The sequence below is a fragment of the Bacillus rossius genome, chromosome 8 (assembly GCF_032445375.1).
Source record: "Bacillus rossius redtenbacheri isolate Brsri chromosome 8, Brsri_v3, whole genome shotgun sequence".
Classification (NCBI taxonomy): domain Eukaryota; kingdom Metazoa; phylum Arthropoda; class Insecta; order Phasmatodea; family Bacillidae; genus Bacillus; species Bacillus rossius.
Genome location: NC_086336.1, coordinates 57831295 through 57852761, shown reverse-complemented (window position 1 = coordinate 57852761; position 21467 = coordinate 57831295). Strand labels below are relative to the sequence as shown.

Sequence of the window (21467 nt, the reverse complement as noted above, 5' to 3'; positions counted from 1 at the left end):
ATTTTTTTTCTCCTGATCCCTTAAGATGAGTAAAGTAGGGAATTTAATGTATTCCTAACAATCTAGAAGCATTTTAATAAATTTTAATACTTTATTTTCAGTTATTTACAGAAAAATTAAATACTGAAAAAGAATTGAGTTTTTAAGCATTCTGGTTTATTTTTAAAATCCAATAAATATTTTACAACATATATTTTTTTTAATAAAAGATTTACACTAACATATATGATGCACATAAATAATTTTTATCAAAATGGATGTATATAAATTACGTTCTACACCAAGTAAATACAGGTAACTTACCAGAATCATGGTGATAACTTGGACGGTTATGATCATACTGACTGTGAGGATAGCTCCTACAGAAAGGGAAAGAAAAAAATAATTTTCATGATTTAATATCACTTGCATTAGTATACTAAATGAAAATAAAAAACTTTAGTTGATGTAACATAAAAGCAAATATTTGCAGAAGCACATACACATACAAGTTCATACACACATACATACACATTAAAGTTTTCAATAAAACAGACACAAAAAAAATGTTAAAATGATTTAAAATCACTTGCATTAATACCCTACATAAAAAAAAATGATGAAACACTAAAGCAAATATTTCCACAAGCACATAAATACGCAAGTGCGTGCACCCACATAAATACACAGTAAAAGTTTTCAAAAACACAGAGACAAACAATTACCCATGCATCATTCCCAAATCATGTTCATGCATAGACATGCACAAGATAAAAAATGTCAGAAAAAGCCCCATTTATAAATTATGAAAGGTTATGTCAAATAAACGAAATTGAGAATAATCCCTTTACTTACAGAAGAAAATAAAAATTTAAAAAAAATTTCTTTTTTGTTAGATTTATGGTAACTGGCCACTTTTGAAATTTAAAATTCTACAAGGTTTGGCTGAGGTTATGCATCATGATCACCATGTATTCCATCGGGCATCTTAATTTGGTCAACAGACTGCAAGCGAAGCAAGGTGAAATTTTATGATGCACATACAAAGCTATAATTCTTATTTAAAAATATATATTGTAATTATTCGCACAAGGCATAAATAATATCTCCTGGCATTAACTACAGGCTGACAAAAAAAACTGATTATTTCATGTGAGCAGCTACAAGCTGTAGCCAATTATTTAAAAATCCAAGATTGTGAGGTATAATCAAAAGACAACAGTAGGTGTACTTTTCAAAAGAATCCCATCATAAAGTTGTGTGTAGGTGTGAGTAGGCAAAGTTTCTTAAATAACTTCTGTTCACAAGTGTTGCTTGTGAACAATGAAAAGAAAAAATCTGAAGTTAGTGATATGCTTTATTGGTTAAGTTCTAAAATAAAATATCTAGCTTTCCAAGTTCAGGAAATGTAAGTTTAACCATTTCTTCTGATTCGTGGATATTATAAAACATGATACAGAAATATATAAAATAGTTATCAAGCATTAATACATAGGTAACTAAAAAAAAAAAAATAATAATTTTGCTTGATCAAATTTGTTGCGCCCGTCTGCCAATTACTGTGCAAGTCAGGCCTTAGGTGGGTTCGAGTGCCGAGCGGTACACTCACTGATAGCCAAAATTAAGGGATAGGTACCCCAAGAAGGAACTCAATGAATCTGTGGAAGATCTCATTTACTCCTGCTCCCAACTCTACACTTCATTTACGTACAAGTCAGCTGCAACCATAATTACATTCTAGACATCCGCTCCCTCCAAGAGCCTAGCGTCCTCTGCTCGCTATTCCTGAGCGTCTTCCCACATCAGTCCACCGCCATCAACGCCCTAATCAAAGTTCAGTTTTTCAGGCATCCGGTCACGAGGCACTCCGGCTTCCAGGAATCAGCAGCGATGCAAACGCATAATCAACCTCGGTTTTTACAGCATACAGGAGTCCCACAAACAGTTCTGTGTACATGCCCGCTGACGTTTTCAGATTACAAACATTCGCTACGCATCAGCCGGCTAAGTGCACATGTACCCTTTCCACTGAATCATAAGAACTACGTACTATCTTTATAAATGTCTTAAAACGTATGCTTAAATGAAATAAATACAATACAAAGAATACAAAGAAATAATCTTGTCGATATGTCTATCCTCCCGGAATCCCGGACACAACAGATTTGACCTTAAAAAACATACATGATAATAGGGTTGCGTTCCAGCCAACCAACCCGCCAACAACGCTGTCACACGTGCAGTTGACACGCTTGTTTACATGTGAGGTGGTTTCAGAATTGAACCAGCCGCATGTTGCCCGGTGTTTTAAGCTCGTCTATTAGGGACCTCAGGCCCTTAGTGACATATGCAAAGTAGAACCTTATCCAGTCACCAAACAAAAACAAATAGTCTAAGTGTGTTTAGTGAATTTAAAGAAATAACGTTTTAAATTGCATAGTATTATAACTCTTGAGAAACTATGCCACTGATGATGTGTCGCTACACTGGTTCCAAGCTATTGTCACCAGGGGCGCAACAACTAAATTTCCAAAGGGGGGGGGGGGGGGGGGTCCTCCCCCGGGAAAATTTGTATTTCAAGGTGAAAAATGGTGCTATTTAAGCAGTTTTATCATCTAAAAATTGATTACACAGCACTTTCTTTGCCCCCATTTGCCCCCACTTCAAGGTTTCAGAGGGGGACAAAATACCCTTGCCCCCCCCCCCCCCCCCCCCTGTTGTTGCGCCATTGATTGTCACGATGGCCAAATATATACTACAGCCTTGCTTTTCAGATGGTCAGCATATGTTTCAGGAAAAAGGGCACAATTTGTAATTGTGAAGACTGCATCAGTTTTTTATACAAACATTTGTATAATATTTTATAAACAAATCTAACTCAGCAAGATTGTTTAAAAAGAAATGTATAAATATTATTACTACTCAAAAAAAACTTTTAAGAGTTCTGGGATATTCATGGAACCACAGACTACAGCTTACTGGTGTTGTATACCATTATATATCCTTTACGTAATAGCAGTAAGTGGGGATTACACTATGCTGCAGATACTAAAGTGTGTACAGGCAGTATATCCTCACAAGCCACAGAGCCAAGGTCACAAAGCCCTATACTACGACCATGAGGAGGTGGAAACGTAGTTGACAGCTGAGGGAAACTTGAGGTATATTCTGCGAAATATTACAGCTGATTCACACCTCATGTAAATATAACCCTATGTCTAAATACTTGTCATTGCAAACACATCCCAATGGAAATATTTATGAAGTGTGAAACATTCAGCAAGTTACAAATAACAACAATAAAACTAAACATTTTCCCTTGTATGCAAATATGTACACTTATTTTTGATTATCTGGATCTATGAAAACATAGCAAATGTAAATGTACATCAGGTATAACACAAAGGTTAGCTTTCATTTAAAATCATTAAATCAACTTTGTCACTAGTATTAGAAAGTATTTTGCAAAGGTTTGAAAAGATAAAATTTACTCATTCCCAATCTCTATACGCCAAAATATGCTATTTTTCGCACCAAATCCATGTTGAGTCATCTCTGGCACGAACTTGACAAGTTTTCAAAACCAAAATTAATTTATTTTAACAGCAGATATTTTTCCAAAAAAAAAATAATAATACCCAAGACAAGCATGTTGGAACAAAACACCTGTTACCACATCAAGAATAAACACAGCACAATGCAAGGCGCAACTGTATCTTTTAACGAATGCTAAGTCCAATTGACACAAATTTCAGAAGGAAAAATAAATAAATTATCCTTAAAATGTTAGTTTATTAGATGTGGGCCTTAACTATATACCACTTCAAAAATGTCACGAGAATTAATGCAGCGACATGGATTTGTTATCCTTATCGCTCCCGTGAGTGGGCGAGACGTGGAATGTTACAAAGGGTGCATGCTTTGCAGTATGTGCCCTGCTTGGCCAAAAAAAAATTTGTGCAAGCACTCTTTTTTTTTTTAATTCAGAGTAAAAGATAATTTTTTAATCTCTTAAGGTAACCATCCCAGAGGCCTGTTAAAACTATAAGGGGGAAGGGGTGGGCCGTGGACGTGCATTTGGATATCGCATCACGTCCTACGCTTTGCACTATCCCGGTACTATGATTCCAGCAATATGCATTCACTCACAAAGACATCAATGTTGGCCAGGTGGTGTGGAACAGAAAAAAAGTGAAGAGGAAAGCATTACTAGCACAAATTAACATTTCTGGAATCATCCAGAAATTCATGGATTTTTCCCAATTTGTCCCAAGGTCATGTCAAATCTCTGGCATTTTCCCAGTTTTCCTGGTTGTCACGGTTGATATACACCCAGTACAAATGAAATCATCTTAAAATCAGTATGCGCTGGACTTGAGTGCAACATATTTTAAGGCACACTAAACACCAAGATTGTCCAACATTCCAGGTCTTCCTATATTAACAAAAACCATGTGAATCATGAAAATATGATCTCTTTTAATCTATTTCACAAATATAGAAATTTTAAAAAATTCACTATTTTCAAGAAATTAACTGGTTTTTACTGAATGTTAATGGTTCGATCGGTGACGAATTATAGAATGTGCCAAACCAAAGAATTAGGATATTTTCACTTTAGTAATGATTCATTACAGTAAATTTTAAACTGAATGCACACCAATAAACTACCAACACGTGTGTAAAAAAATTGCATTATACTAGTTGGGTAAATATTTTTCTTAAGTAAAGCAAACTATAAAAAAATACAAGTATTTACAATAATCTAGCTAAATCACCATTAAAATAGTAAAATTGTATTAATATTTAAATTTTTTACCACAAATAATGTGCCTGAAGATTAAAAAAATTGGAATTTATTAAACAGTTTTTAGGTAAAAGCGGTTGAATTAAAACTTTTTTTTTTTAAAACTAAGCTCAGAAATTAGGGATTAAATATTTGTTAATTTAGAATATACTCAGTGAAATATGTGCTGTTTAAAAAAAAAGGCTTATGTACACACACAAGCACATGTTAAAATTAGTATATAAACGCACATGAAAACATGTATGAGTGAATGCACGCACTTGCTCACATCCCCATATGCAAATGCACACACAAACAGCCCTTGCATTTGGCTTTGCTCCTACTGACGATGAATTCACCTACGTAACTATGCAGTAGCCAAATAAAAAAGGCAGAGTTTCTGTAAACGTGTACTCACCTACGAAAACACTAATTTTTTGGGCTCTTCATCACAAGTTTCAATTACACTTCTTCTCTCCCCTTACAGTGCAATATTATTAATTTTTTTTGTCACTCGCAATTACTGAAATCTTATTTGGCAAAACGAAGCCAAATGTTTTTTTAAAACGGCACAAAGCATGGCGAGGTAAGAAAGGTCAACCGGTTTCCCTCACTCCCGTGCAAAAGTCACGACCCGACTCGTAGTGGCAAACAGCAAGCAAAATAATTTTATGTAACTAAAAATAATTTTTATAGGCATGCCATTTAACTTAATTTAATTTCATTGATGTTCGGTTATAGATTTTATTACCAAAATCATAAAGTTTTAAATTATTCTAGTCATTATGTTGGTTTGACCAGCTTCCTTAAATGGAAAAAGAATACATTGGATTATGAGTTAGTGGGTGAATGTGTCAGCCAGGCAGAACCGCCAAACAGCATACAGAACAATGGTGTTAACGTGTCATTTACTAACCGCTCAAGATTTATTTTCATAGTTTGATTACAAAAAGCATTTCTGAGCTACTGCGCTTTCCTGTGGTATTTTTATTTCATGTTTTGATTTAAAAATATTAGCAAAGAATATAGTATGAAGAGATTACTTAAATATCCTTTTTTGTTAGCAGCTGCTACAATTCCAAACTAAACTGTAAATATGTAAACTGTAAATCTTGACAATATTAGTATCATAGTACCCCAGTTTAAAGGTTGATAACTGTTCAATAAACAATAACAATTACATTTCATAAAGATTAATAACTTGATAAATTAGACAAATGTGTACATGATAATCAGAGATGGGCTGAGACTAGAAAACCTGAGTCAAGTCGAGCAAGTAGCTGAACCGTGACTCAACAGTCAAGTTCGTTGTAATTGACAGAACAAGACTCGGTGGTCTTTTTAACACAATGCATTTTTGACATGTACAACTAACAAACAATCATGTAACTTTTTTTTTTGCAAATAATTTGTAGTATTATTTCATTATTATTTTTTAATTTTTTTTTTTGGAATATGAATAATTTTACTTAATTACACTGCCTGAAAAACATACAACGTATATTCCTCTTATATTTCAAAACATTGTAAAAGACACTATTTTGGAATAGATTGCTGTACATAATAGATTTGTAATGCAGTTAACAAACTAAGAAAAGAAAATATTTTAATGTGTATTTTTTCTCTACTAAAATGACAATCGATATTATCGCTGTTCAGCACAAACTAAAGTGAATCAGCATGTATATTCCTAATCCTTACTATCTAGTCAAACTGGCAGACAATTTAATTTTTGCATACAATTGAAGTTATTAGGTACATTACACGTCGTAAAATGTTTTCCCCTTTTTTTAAATACATAAATGCTTGAATTCAAGTTTGAAAATGCCTAAATATTGCCATTTTCACAGTCAGAACATTAATTTTGTAACCATAAAAAAAGCAGAGGGGAAAAAAATACGTGGAGTTGTTTTTCTGTTCATTTACACATTTTTCAAGGTTATAGTTTACGCACAGGCTTTTGGTACATATATTTAACGACATTAAAAAATAACATGTTGAAGAATGTATGATGTTTGACGAAAAGAGTCTGAAAAATAAATTTTTGAGTACTACTTATGTTGCTTAATTATGCTATAAGGGACTTTTTAAATCTGACTGGTGGCTGAAGAAACTGGATGGACAGGATGGCCATGATGTCTGGATAGATACTGTGGAGTCGTGTTAGGAACTATGAAGTTATAAGGTAGCTTTTTTAACCCAACCAACTGTCCTTACTATTTTATATTATTCTTAATGTATCCAACCATTCAATTTTACAGTGACTTTCTATTGCTCACCTTACCTAACCCTCAGTCCACATGATTTTTAAGTATTCTCACCATTTATAATGTAGCTAACTCAACCTAACGATTTGTTAAAACTAACTTCTTGGTGTATCCCACCTCATAGAGTCTAATTAATTTTTGTTAGTCCTGTCAGTATTGTGTCTATTATGTATCTGTATTGTGCCTATCTCTGAAGTTAACTAACTCTAATAGTTGATAGGCATGTTACAAATACCGGTAAATAAAAATTAAAAATTAAATTTAAAAATCAAGCAAATTTTTCCTAAACCTGAAACTGTATTCTGATCCAGAATAAAGAAGTATATACCTTTCGACACAAACATCAATTCACACCGCATACATCATGTCGGTTAATCTGCAGTGAAAATATCAAAGGTTACAATAAACACGACAAGCAATTCAGAAACCACCCACAGCTCAAAGGTACCTACGTCTGTAGATTTCAGAAAAGGATATCTTCTCGCTCCAAATCACAATTCAAAATCCCAAAAAAACACACCATCCGAAAATCCTCCAACGCTTCCTGGTTTCCCATGACAAGTTAATAAATCAATCAACTACATTTCGAGGATTGTCTGGGCCCGTGGCCTATTCTACTGAATTTCCAACTGAATGCCTAAGCACTGAAGAAACACAAAACACTTAAGGAGATAAAAAAAAAATGGATATTTAAATACATGCCAAGCCACAATAAAAAAAAAGAGTGAAGACAAAGAATTAAGGAAAGATATGCCACAGAGTACACATAAAACAGAAACAGCACAAACATGTTTACAAGTAACCAAAAGAAACGAAAGTGCACGGGAAATGGTGGTCACAAACAGCCAGCGAGCAACGAGCGTGTTAGCGGAAGAGGAACTGCATGACAGAGGGAAAAGACGTGCCATGCCGCCCGGAGAGCCGTGCGGGACACTTACCCCGTGACGGGTGCCGGCTGTGGGACGACCGCGCGAGAGTGGTCGGGCGCCGCGGGAGGCCGCAAGGAAAGGGGGCCCATGGGGCCGGGGATGTAATCCGAAGCCTGGCCTCCCAGCCTAGTACCACTACTTGACACCAGAATAAACACACAAGAGGTCACAGGTCTGAGTGCAAGGACCGCCGCCAGCGGCAGGCGTGGTTGCGCACTCCTTCCCCAACACTCAGCACGTCCACAAAACAGCTCATGCTCACAGCCGGCGTACAAAGAGTCGGTAACCCATTCCCAACACAGACACCAACATTTACACATCCCTAGCACTTGCTTCACGCTATTATTACTCAACACATTTTCGTTTCCCAGTGAACATAAAACCACATACAGCAGCGAAAAATTAAAAAAATTTTAGTTTCCAAAATAAATTCTGAACACACACATCCTGCAAAAAAATATTTCAATATTACTTTAAAATCTCAGGATATCCAACACAATAGAAACTGGAATATGCTAGAGCAAACAAACCACACAATGATGACAAAACAAAAAAAATAATAATATTATGATAAAGTCAACACAATCAGCATTTCCTTCAATGCTGACTAATATATGTATAAAACTGTTATAAATCAAAGCCACAAAAATAAAGCTGTGAAAACAATAACTTAGGATTACAATGTAAAATTGATCAACCATAAAATGCAAGAAAAATTAAAGAGGTTTCCACTAAAACTTACCGATGGCCATAGGAGTGCTCTTGCCGATACGACAACCCCAATCGTTGCGACCGCATGGGCTCCAGAGTCTTGATCTGGAAGTGCTGTGGGGTCTCTCCCGGGGGAGGGGGGTTGAAGTTGGGTGGCGGCACCGACGTGTCCGGCAAGGCGGCCACCAGGTGGGTCGACCCCCCTTCCAGGTTCCTCTCGTCGATGGTCGGTGTCCCGGGCCGGTCCTCCACGGACAGTCGCGCGCTGCACGACCAATAAACTCTACATCCTCAACTCACAACACCGCAAAGACTGTGTCTGGCCTCATTTAGGACTGTGCGCAGGAAATACCTGATTAGGACATTCCAGAAGAGATACATTTTCCCAACCGAGACATTTAATTACTTTGGTTCGGGGCGACTGAATTGTTGCCCATTGGAAGGGCAGCCCTTCAGGATTTTTCTGACAGTGGTTAGTTTGTAAAGTGACCAAACCTAACCTTACCTAATCTAACCTAACCTAACCTAAACTAACCACCGTCAGAAAAATCCTGAAGAGCTGCCCATCCAAGGGGCAACAATTCAGACAACCTTTCAAAAACACCACTGTCAGAAAAATCCTGATGGGCTGCACATCCAAGGGGCAACAATTCAGACCTTTCAAAAACACTACTGTAAGAAAAATCCTGATGGGCTGCCCTTCCAAGGGGCAAGTTTTCAGGATTATTTGAACACTTAAAGAAACATATTTTCAGAAATTGGGTGGGCTGCCCTTCCAGTTGCTGTACACACAAACCATTGCCAGAAAAATCCTGAAGGGCTGCCCATCCAAGGGGCAACAATTCAGCTTCCCCTTTGGTTCGTTAATTTCGCCATAAGTACAATGTTGAATTTTCTCATTTTTCAATTTTAAAGCTATGATTGATTTCCTCTGTAAAATGTTGCCTTATGCACGGAATATTTAAATTTGAATAAAGAACCCAATTCTCAACTTTACAAATCATTAATATAATTGTTGAATTACAATACAGTAAGTCCTCTATTTACGTCGTACCGATTTACGTCGTTTCGGATTAACGTCGCTAATGTTTGAGTACTCATGTTTCAATTTAAGTTGTCGCTGATTCACAATAACGTCGTTTACAATGACCGTAAATCTTTATTTTAACCAAATTTAACCAAAACACCGTATATAATTCGTTTATAATTCTTTGTTTCCTTCGGTAGTTAATTTATGCTATGTAGCGTAAGCTACACGTTCACCGCCTTATCTTATCATACATCATGAGGGACGCTTCCTGCTCTCCGCTGCTCTCCGGGCTGTGATGCAATACTACCAGCCCGCCCGCTCGGCCACCCACGTATCTCGCACCTAGAAGTGTTATCTACTTCCCGCAACGACACAGCATTTTCTCCTACCCCTTTTCGTCCAACTCCTTGGCACTTCAGTAGAGGTGTAAAAGTAACTAAAAAAAATGTACCCGTATGTATTCGTTACTATAACAATTAGTACTCGTTACTTTCGTATCGTTACTCGTTACTTCTGATACCGCATAACATGCTATGTTATGTAACAGCAATGAATCGAGTCGTATTTCGTACGCGTACAGTATGACGTCGCGTAAATAATAATAAATCGAATATAAACAATTAAAAGTATTTGATAATTAACAGCTTTTGTTAACCAAGAAACAATAAAATCTCATTAGAGCAGCTTTATTATAATATCTCTTTTAAGATAAGAACAAAAAACGTGAAAATACGCGATAATAAAAAACAAAAACATACATATTTATAATTTGTAAAAAATACTTTCTTACGTTGTTTCTGTTCCAATCTCAAACTTTGTCTACACACACAATACCTTTAATAAACAGTAAAAAACTTGGACGACAAATTTCCAAATTATACTTTTCTTAATAAACAAACATCGTTCTTTGTAACGAATAAGCGCGCGCATGCGTAAAACATACGAAAAATGCGAGCAACGAAATGCATTCGTGTCTAACGTTTCGTTACTCGTTACTAGATGCCGCACCCGTTACTCAGTAACGAATACATACGGTTTGCTACAGCTCTACACTTCAGTCGCTATGATATCATTGAGTTGGCCGGAGTTTTAAACGTGCCGTTGTTAACTTTATCGTGATTAAATGCGTTTGTAGTAGGCCTACAGTATCAGCTCACTGCAATTTATGATTTTTTCTTCATAAGATGTCTTCCAAACGACTATATATCTGTTTTTATATTTCAATCAATAAAGGTAATAAAGCAGCTGGTTAAATAACCATTCTATTAAGCTGAGAAGTACTAGTTGGACTTGTTTCCCACGCTGTGGGTTGTAATTTGCTGATAAAATTTCCCGTTGTCACGTCTGTATGCCAGCGCTTCCGGCCGACCTTGGGCCGTGGTCGGCCGGTGGCATGAAACATGGCTCATTTTGCGTCGTTTCTATTTACGTCGCGGTTTTCAGGAACAAAACCCCGACGTAAACCAAGGACTTACTGTACCTCAAAAGTTAAGTGGTTTTTGATTAAACAAATACAGAAGGAAACGAAGTGAACTCACGAGTGTGGTGGATATATGGGCTGCGGAGGAAGGTGTGTGTGCTCGGCCACTCTGAGTGGCGGCAGCTTGATGGGAGCCTGTGCCTGAGGCAGGGCGGTGGTAACCTGGACGGACGGCGTTCCACTCGCAGACACTGCAAACAAACCCCAAGTCCTACTACTCGACAAGTTGATAACCAGCCGTCCCTATCACCTCAAATAACAAGTTGTCTGGGATTCCGAGAAATCTCGAGTTACAAGCCTTCTCGTATTACGAACATTCAAGACAAGATATCTTCAGACAAGTAGTTAAAATAGACTCATTTAAGTTATCTACTCAGGCAGTTGAAGAAAAACTGGCCAAGACCATATTGTACAGAAAAACCCAATGCCAATTCTTAAATTTGGGCTTTTGGTTTCAGAAAATTGATATATAAGTTATTTATTTTGAAATAATGATATCAAACTATACAGCTGTGACATAAGTAACATTTTATTTGCAAGGCTTTGACAAATGGTTTCCGAACCAAAAAGCATTTTTTAATCTGTACCAGCCTGCGTGAGTTGAGTCCAAATAATTTCACACATTCCCCAAAGACATAGATGCTAGAGCTGGGCGGGATCCCAATTTTTCGGGAAATTTCGGGAATGAATTTTTCCCGAAAATGTATATTGATAATTTTTCTGATAAAATCACTGCGTAACCTATCTTTAGGTGTCTTCGTAACGGAACATGAGTTTTCTGTGATTACAGTAGAACCTCATTTTTACGTACCTGAGATATACGAATTTGCGTAATTAACGTATTTTTTTACTGGCACCGTCATTTTCCCTATAGTTTTAATGCATTATTTTTCCGTTTAATGCAAAGCATTTCCCACAATTAATGTTGCATTAGCGCTCCATTTTATAGCTAACCGTGACACAAGTTTAGACGGAACAATAAAAGTAAAGCGAATTGTGTAAACTGTATTTAGTTTACTTTACTACGTGCGTTTGTGGCCACGGAAATTTCTCAGCTTCGTTTGCCATTGTAAACATTTTTTTTTGTGCCACTTGCCAAGGTGTACCATACGGCCATGAGTAAAACGTTTGGTGATGTGAACGTTCAAAGTCTTGTAAATATGGCGTCTTCGTGCATGTTCGGTGATGTTCGTTTTAACGAATAAGAAATGTTGCGGAAAGACGTTGGCGACACTGATGTATATTACATCGAAATGTATTTGAACGTTCATAAATTTGGTGTTTAGGACAAACGACGGTGAAAGCAAAGATAGGCGTTGAGAGAAACTGTGGTGAAATGTTATTTCTAAATATTTACATATCGTAAAGTTTGTCACCGATGCTGTTCCACACACAAAGCCGAGCGCCAGAGATTCAGGTTCCTTTCTTTACAGAACAAGATATTCAATGTATTTTACTCCGGTTTTAAACGCATTGTGATATTATCTGTGTTGGCGAGTATTTTAGTGTGAAGTTGTTTACATAAGGTGTGTGTGTTTACGTACGTGAATTTCATCATGGAAAGTCGCCACACCAAATTAAAAACTCCTATCTGGTCTTTTTACCAAAAAATGCCAGATAATGTGTCTGCACAGTGTAAACAATGCAAAAAGGTTTTAAAAACCAATTTTGGTAGCACATCTGGGTTGCTTCGACATCTGATGCAACATCCAAATTTGAAAAAAGAACTTTAACAGATAGAAGCAACACGGAAAGGCGGAAATATTGGGGAAAAAACTTTAGAACCAACAAAGAAGCAACTTCGCTTAGACGAAGCTTACAAATGGCCTTCAACACATGACAGGGCCATTTCACTGACAAACTGTATTGGGGAATGGATAGCTGATGTTATGTTGCCATACAGTACAGTGGAAAATCATAAATTTCAAAAAGTCCTTAAAATAGCTCAACCACTTTATTCAGTGCCATCTCGTAACACTTTTTCAAGAAGAGTAATACCTGAACTGTACAACAAAACAAAGGCAAAATGTCTGAACATATTGCCAATGCAATAAGTTTATCCAAAATTGCTTCTTTATCATTCACTTGTGATTTGTGGACATCTGCTAGCAACGAAGCATTCATGTCGCTGACATGTCATTTTATTGAACATTTCGACATGAAGAAGTACTGTTTAGGGTGTTACAGCTTTCCTGGTGGACACACTGGTGAAGCAATTAGTGAGAAACTAGTAGAGTGCTTCAATGAATGGGACTTAGAAAATGCAGGGGACAAAGTGGACATCTACATTGTGAGTGATAATGGACGAAACCTTAAGTTGGGACTTTTACTATGCAAACTTAAGTTTACGCAGCTGCAGTGCTTTGCATATACACTGCAGCTTGTATTGCAAGATGCTGTTAAAGTAACATGTGAGATCAAAGAGGTACTGAAAAAGTCATGTTCGATTGTTCGACGATACAAACACAGTGCGCGAGCAACTGAACAGTTGCATCGAATTCAAGAAGAACTAGATCTGCCGGTACTAAACTTGATTCAAGACTGTCAGACAAGATGGAATTCAGAGTTTTTAATGCTGAAGAGATTGTTTGACAACAAGATACCTCTTTCTCGTCACTTACCAACACTGAACATGGACAATCTGCAGTTGAGTGAATGGAACCTTATTGACTCTTACATTAATATATTGCAACCATTGTATGATGCTACAACCCAACTTTGTGGTGAACGTTCACCATCAGCATCAATGGTCATTCCGGTCATTTTTTCTCTAAAAAATTGTCTGAAGGCCTACATCAACACCAATGCAAAACAGGGATGGGAGTTTGCAAATGAGGTACTTCTGGCTCTCCAAGCACGATTTCCATGCTACGATCGAAAAGAGCCATACTATACTGCAATGTTAGTAGACCCGAGGTTTAAGGCTGTTGTAATTCCAACGGAAGAAAAACTTTTGGCACGTAACCACCTGGATAAAAAAGTAAAAGAAATCACACAGGCAACGGCACAACCAGGTATTGTTTAATTTATTTGTAGGCCTAGTTATTTTATTTATACAAAAGCCACTATAGCATTGTGTAAGAATGTGGTGTTTCTTTTTCTTTCAGTAACAACTGCAGGTACCAGTGAGTTGGCACAGAGTTCTACTTCTCTCTGGAGTGTTTTTGACGAACTTGCTGAGAGCGAATCAAGTAACCAGATCATGTCATCAGAAACTGATTGCTATTTCAGTATGCCTGTTGTACAAAGAAGTGATGATCCCCTCAAGTGGTGGAGAGAAAAAGGAAAAGATGCGTTCCCTAACGTGTGCAAAGTTGCAATGCAGTATTTAGGCATCCCTGCAACAGAAACAGCAAGTGAACGTGTGTTTTCTTCTGCTGGGAACATTATATCCCCCAAGCGTATGTCCCTTTCCTCAGAACATACAGAGGAACTGGTGTTCATAAACGAAAATGGAGGCATTTCATAGTATTGTTTATTTTTCTAAATTTTTATTTTAATACTATGGCTTTTAAAAGTTAAAATGATATGTTTTTGATAGCCCATTTTTGAAATAAATAAATTTGCTTGGATACATATTGCACTTTTAAATAATTCCCGTTCCCGTCCCGTTTCCCGAGGGAAATCATAGCTTCCCGCCCGAATTTTTCCCGAACCAAAATTACCTATCCCGTACAGCCCTAATAAATGCACATTACATCAAAATGCTATTATTTTGTATTATTGGACACAAATTTTTTAAAAGAAACTTTACTATTTCATAAATAATAATAATGAAAATGTTTAAATAAAACAATAAGTATCTCAGCCATTTGGTGAGCAGATTTTCATTATTGAAAATTTAAAAAATAAATTTAAACTTTCATTTAAGATACGAGGTCACTCGGAATCTAACATAGAAGTAACAAATTCTTGCTTATACAAATAAAATCTAAAATTTTGGGTGGCACATCATTAGGAAATTATGTGACTATGGAGAGAAAATGATTTTGTTTTGCTCACACAGGTAAAAATCTAAGACTTGAAAGTCATGATGTTATACGGATAAAAGGTTCAAGCTAATAAATTTATTCTAAACTAGCTACTCCCATCAACATAGAACCTGAACGTCCTCGAACATGAGTCATGCCTAGGGCCTGGAATTTTTCGTGATCGCGAATTTTGTATGAAAACGCGAAAAGTAAGTACATTTGCGAAAACCCACATCATTTCTATATTTGCGAATATATCCCTGAAAAGTACCATTATTTGCAGATCACTAATACTCACGCAAGGTTAAAGTATCCTTTAACCCAAGTTGTTTCGTATAAACTAGTCTATAAATGATGTTAGTAAGTAATTTAACTTTGAGATGTTGGTGACACTGACTGTGGAAGAATACCGTTACCAGGCGCCATTTTCTGACTGTTCGGTTCGTGGTTTTAGAGAGTTCGTTATGTGCGGAATTTTGGAGTAACTTCGGTGGTTGGTTGAAGATTACCGGGAACAATGGGTGTGCCGTGCACACAATACGTGTTGTGGGATGTAGGACTGGTGCGGTGACGTGTGTATGGACAATTTCGTGGACTTATATCAGTCGCAATTACCTGCGTGGTCCTCCGGTGGAAGCATGGATTCAACTTCAGAACAAGGGAGCGGTACCGTTCGATGGTAAACATTGGTCCTCCAGGCCGGATATACAACGAATCGGCACAGAAATACAGTCTGCGTCCTGTGGATATGTTCGTAAAGTTGGTTGGGCGTATTGATAAATACGTGTGGTGATCGGTTGAGGTTAAGCGTAATGTGTGGTTGATGACGTATTTATGTCGAACTTGAATACATAATCAAGATATTGAAAATCGATTTTGATTCTATTCAGATGTAATTGAATCTAGTGTTTTTGTTTACGTTTACCATTTGATATTTTTTTTTACGTTTAACAATTGTGAAGATTGTTCCCTGCTTTAAGATGTCTCGAAGTCAATTAGAAGCAAGATTGCAGCTCGTTAAGGGGCGTATGAACCGTTTGGTGAAACTAGCTAATGAGGTGGAGAAGGATAAAGGCCGTGTGGAATTATTCAAGGCTCATTTTCAGGATATTAGTAAGCTTAGAGATGAATTTGAAGATGGACAGATACAGCTTGCTTCCAAGTCAAGTGAGGTGAGTGACCAATGTGCCAGTAGTTATGATGCCGAAATTGAAGAATTTGATATTGCATATTACAGAATTCAGGAAATTTACACTAGAATTGTTACTCCTGTTATCTCTTCTCAAGTTTCTCGAGCAGAACAAAGGCCTGTGTCCAGCTGTGTGAAACTTCCTAAACTACAGCTACCAACGTTTTCTGGTGAAACTAGTCAGTGGACTAGTTTCTTTGACTTATTTAATGCATTGGTGCATGAAAATAAATTCTTGTCAGCCGTGGAGAAACACCAATATTTACTTACCTCATTATCAGGAGACCCATTTAATCTCATCAAAAACCTGCCACTCTCAACAGAAAATTATGAGCTGGCATGGAAGACCTTGACAGATAGGTACCAGGATGTGCGAAAAATAGCGACTGCTCATTGGGAAAATATAACAAGGTTTCCAGCATTAACTGCAAATCCGCTTGCTTTAAGGAAACTAGTTGATGTGATAAACCTTGGTGCCTTGAAGGTGTTGAAATTCCTGGTGAGTGAGTGGAGTTTTGTGCTCTTAAATACTGTGTTGCCAAAGTTGGATTCAGACACTCGGTGCCAATTTGAGTTAGCACACAAGGATGTGAAAATGCCAAGTTTTGAACAACTGCTTGATTTCCTGGAAAGTCGCTGCAAGGCATTGGTAGCAGCTGACATCTCTGAGTTATCGATTAGCTCTACATCACGGCATGTTGTCAGAAAACAGATGCATCCAGGGGCACCTCAAACTATGCGTAGAGTATTTTTTTCAAATTCTCAGGAGCAAGAATGTGTCATTTGTCACAGTAGTCATACAATTTACAGATGCCCAGTGTTTGCCAGCCTATCAAACCCTGAAAAACGTGAGAAGGTGCGAGTTCATAACCTTTGCTTCAATTGTCTGAAACACCATAAGGCCAGGGACTGCACTTCAACCTTCAAGTGTACTCATTGTGATCGACGTCATCAATCATTACTTCATTCAAGTGATAAAGGGTCTAGTGAGCTGCAAGGTAATTCAGACACTGAAGGAAGTGGAGTTATACGAGGAAGCAGTGAGGTAAATGGTAACACATCCATTGCTAATAGACCTGTGCGTGATGTGGGTCCAGAAAATGGCTCTCATGTGGTATCGTTGACAAGTTCAGGGATTCCAGCACCCACTGTAATTCTTGGTACTGCACTAGTACATATTCAGGATGCATGGGGAAACGGCCTACAAGTGCGTGCATTGCTTGACTCTGGTTCCCAATCATCATTCATTTCCAAGAGCTGTGTAAGGCAGTTGGGTTTACAACGGAGGAGGGCCCATATTTCAGTGCTGGGATTAGGACAGTCGGTTGTTGAAGCCAACAAGGGACTTGTGACCTGTACTCTCTCTTCATGTCAGCAGGAAGGACCGCAGTTGATAATTGATGCATTGATTCTAAAGAACCTGACGTCTGGCATGCCATGTGCTAGAGTATCTCATCAAGTGTGCCAACAGTATACAGAGTTGCAGTTGGCTGACCCAGGATTTCACACTCCAGGACCAGTTGACTTACTTCTAGGAGCAGATGTCTATCCGGAAGTGTTTGATGGTGGGCGGTATACAATGCCTTCAGGCTACCCTGCTGCTTTTCACACCATTTTTGGATGGGTTTTGATGGGGAAGATCACACACAGAACCCACAACCCACAAGATGTCAAGAGTAATTCTGATGATTCAGCTAATCTGGTGGTGTCGTTATTTACATCGACTCTAACCACTCACAACCTATCAGATGTCCTTCGCCAATTCTGGGAGAGTGAAGAACTGCCCCCAATGAAGCATTGTAATCCAGATGACCGTGAGTGTGAAGAGCATTTTCTTCAAACACATTCACGTGATGCTGATGGACGGTTTACAGTACGCTTGCCATTCAAGGATTTTCCTCCAGACCTGGGTGTTTCTCGCCCCAGAGCAGTAAACCGATTACAGCAGCTAGAACGTCGCTTGGCACGCAATCCAGGGCTGAAGTCTGAGTACTGCAATTTCCTTAGAGAATATCAAGATCTTGGCCACATGCATCCTTTGAGCGATGAAAATATGCAAGGCGCTAAGTATTATATCCCTCATCACTGTGTACTGAAGGAAACCAGCTCTACCACGAAACTAAGAGTTGTTTTTGATGCTTCAGCGGCGACTTCATCGGGTAATTCATTAAATGACACACTGAGAAAGGGACCTCGGCTACAAAATGATGTGGTGGAAATTATAACCAAATTCCGTCTTTATCCTGTTGTGTTGACTGCAGATATATGTAAAATGTATAGGCAGATCCACCTGCATCCAGAAGATAAGCCGTACCAGGTGATTCTATGGCGAGAACTCAAATGACCCTATTCAGGAATTTCAGCTGGACACTGTCACTTATGGTGTGTCGGCTGCACCATTTCTGGCCATGAGGTCTTTACAGCAGCTTGCACTTGAAGAGAAGGAAAAATATCCTAAGGCATCACAAGTATTAATGGAAGATATTTTTGTGGATGATGTGTTGACAGGTGCTTCAACAGTGTCAACTGCACTTGAGTTGCAACATGATTTGATTGATCTGCTGAAACTCGGTGGGTTTGAATTAAGGAAGTGGTCAAGCAATCATGAAGCATTGTTGCAAGCAGTTCCTGAGGATCACCGAGAATGCCCACTTAAATTCCAAGAAGATGGTGGTGAAGTAATTAAGGTTCTAGGAGTGTTCTGGGATGCAACAAGTGATAGATTTTCCTACCATTTCAGCAAGTTCAGTGAAACCATAACCAAACAAGGCATGTTGTCCAACATTGCTCAGATTTATGATCCCTTGGGATGGATTGCTCCAGTAGTCTTCCAAGTAAAACTGCTCCTTCAACACCTATGGCTGTTAGGCATTGATTGGGACGAACCCCTACCGTCAGACTTGAAGAAGACATGGCGTGACTTCATTGTACAGGTTCCTTCTCTTGGAAGTTTACGTATTCCTCGGTATGTGAGCACCCATAGCAACACCACTTTCGAGCTTCATGGTTTCAGTGATGCATCCATCAATGGCTACTCTGCAGTAGTATATTTGAGGGTGTCGGGGAATGGGCCTGAGGTCACAATCAACATATTAATTGCCAAGACAAGAGTAGCACCACTCAAGACAATCACACTTCCACGTCTCGAGCTTCTTGGGGCCAATCTGCTGGTGAACCTTTTTAAGGTTATTGAGAATGTATTGTCAAGACACATATCCATTTCAGCTGTTACTGCATGGTGTGATTCAACAGTCGTTTTGTCATGGATTCGAACATCACCCCATCGTCTCAAGACATTTGTGGCTAATCGAGTGTCGCAAATCCAAGAGTGCAAGATACCCATACGCTGGCGACACGTATCTTCTCATGACAACCCAGCTGATTGTGCATCAAGAGGCTTGATGCCTAAGGAGCTGCTTGGTCATCAGTTGTGGTGGCAAGGACCAGGGTGGCTTGCACGCAGGGAGGAGGAATGGCCAGCTATCATCACCACCCTTCAGAATGTTCCAGAGTACAACGCGAAACAAGGGTGCCAGAAGTAATATCAATGGCTACACAAGTCAGTTCACTGAAACTTGATTGTCTGGAGAGGTATTCTTCGTGGTTGACACTGCTGAGAGTTGTGGCGTACATCCTACGTTTTGTTTCCAACCTCAAGATCCCTAGGGTGAAGCGTGAATTGGGTCCGTTGACACCGGCCGAACTGGAATTGGCAAGGAAGGTTGTTGTTAAACAAGTTCAACAAGATTCGTTCAAAACTGACCAAATTTTATTTTCACTTTGCTCTTGCATTCTGTAGGATCAGTCTCGTCATGGCAGATACCGCAGCAGCGACTGCAGCACCAGCTGTTGCCCCATCACAGGCAGCTTCCCCGAAGAAAGGCAAGGCTGCGTCGAAGAAGCCACGAGCCAAGCCCGCGCACCCGCGCACATCTGAAATGGTGGCCTCTGCGATCAAGAGCCTCAAGGAAAGGGGCGGCTCATCACTGCAAGCCATCAAGAAATACGTCGCCTCTACCTACAAAGTAGATGCGGAAAAGCTACAAACTTCTTCAAGGCAGAAGCTGTTCCTCCAACCTCAGATCCCTTGACCCATTCCTAGATAAGGACGGCATCATGAGAGTCAGAGGACGACTTCATCATTCAGCCATGAGTTTCGATGAGAAACATGCAACCTTACTGCCCAAGGAAGGTCATGTCACGAATCTCATTGTTGACTATTACCACAAACAATGTCTTCATGGTGGTCTAGCAACAACACTGGCAGTGATTCGTAGCACATTTTGGATATTGTCTGCAAGAAGGTTAGTGAAGTCAAGAATTCACAAATGCCTTAGGTGTTGGCGATTCAATGCTGAACACATTCAGCTAGGGATGGGATTTTCGAATCTTGGATTCGTCGAATATACCGAATCCTATGGATTCGAGGATTCGTAGGATCCGAGGTGGGATTCGAGGTGGGTTTTTAAGAGTTTTAGGTAGTAATTGATAATTGTAGTGCTGGGCGAAGTTTGAAAATTTAGAACCGAACCGAACCCTTACGTTCGGTTCGGTTCGAAACCTCTTAAAATATATTCGAAAAACCGAACAATCATTTAAAAAAAAATACATTTTTCTAATTTTCTAACCCCCATTTGAGACCATTCACAAAACAGCTCAACAAAATTCTATTACTTGTAATATTCCGACTTTTATCGCATAATCGTCGCCTCAACAGTTTCAAGCGCAGACAAAATAAAAATAAAATTATTAATCGTCGCATAACTCGCATAGCATTTTTTCATATGGGCGCGCTTTGTTTTTTGATTACTTTAGAGAATTTTGTATGCATTTGTCGTACTACGTAATATAAACTATCGTACAAATGCCAAAGGTATTGTATATTATACCTTTAACTATAGTGCGTATACGAGAAGTGTTGTAAAATCACCAAACATTGCGTACCCCATACGTTAAACTAAAGCGCATGTACGAGAACTCTCGTATTTCGGCAAAACTAACGTGATTAAGTTAACACAAGACAAATGCGGTAGGAAATGATTACGTAAATTACGTATTTTAAATTACTGGGATGTATTTATTTTCTTTGGCCTTTTTGGTTATAACAGTCAGGTAATGAAAATAT

The 21467-nt window shown here is 38.4% G+C and overlaps 1 protein-coding gene across 10 annotated transcripts in view; it reads right to left on the bottom strand.

The window, feature by feature from the left end:
- The window catches only part of LOC134535010 (E3 ubiquitin-protein ligase RBBP6-like), a 136628-nt gene that overhangs the window by 71637 nt on the left and 43524 nt on the right, over positions 1 to 21467 (bottom strand). For 4 of the 10 annotated variants that reach the window (XM_063373828.1, XM_063373829.1, XM_063373827.1 and 1 more), the window contains exons 15-18: positions 11241 to 11373; positions 8704 to 8937; positions 7971 to 8099; positions 304 to 359 (exon numbers count right to left, since the gene is read on the bottom strand). In XM_063373828.1, coding sequence (XP_063229898.1) covers positions 304 to 359; positions 7971 to 8099; positions 8704 to 8937; positions 11241 to 11373 — 552 coding nt within the window. The remainder of the gene's footprint in view (positions 1 to 303; positions 360 to 7970; positions 8100 to 8703; positions 8938 to 11240; positions 11374 to 21467) is intronic. The other 6 variants (XM_063373835.1, XM_063373833.1, XM_063373834.1 and 3 more) reach the window with 3 other exon arrangements.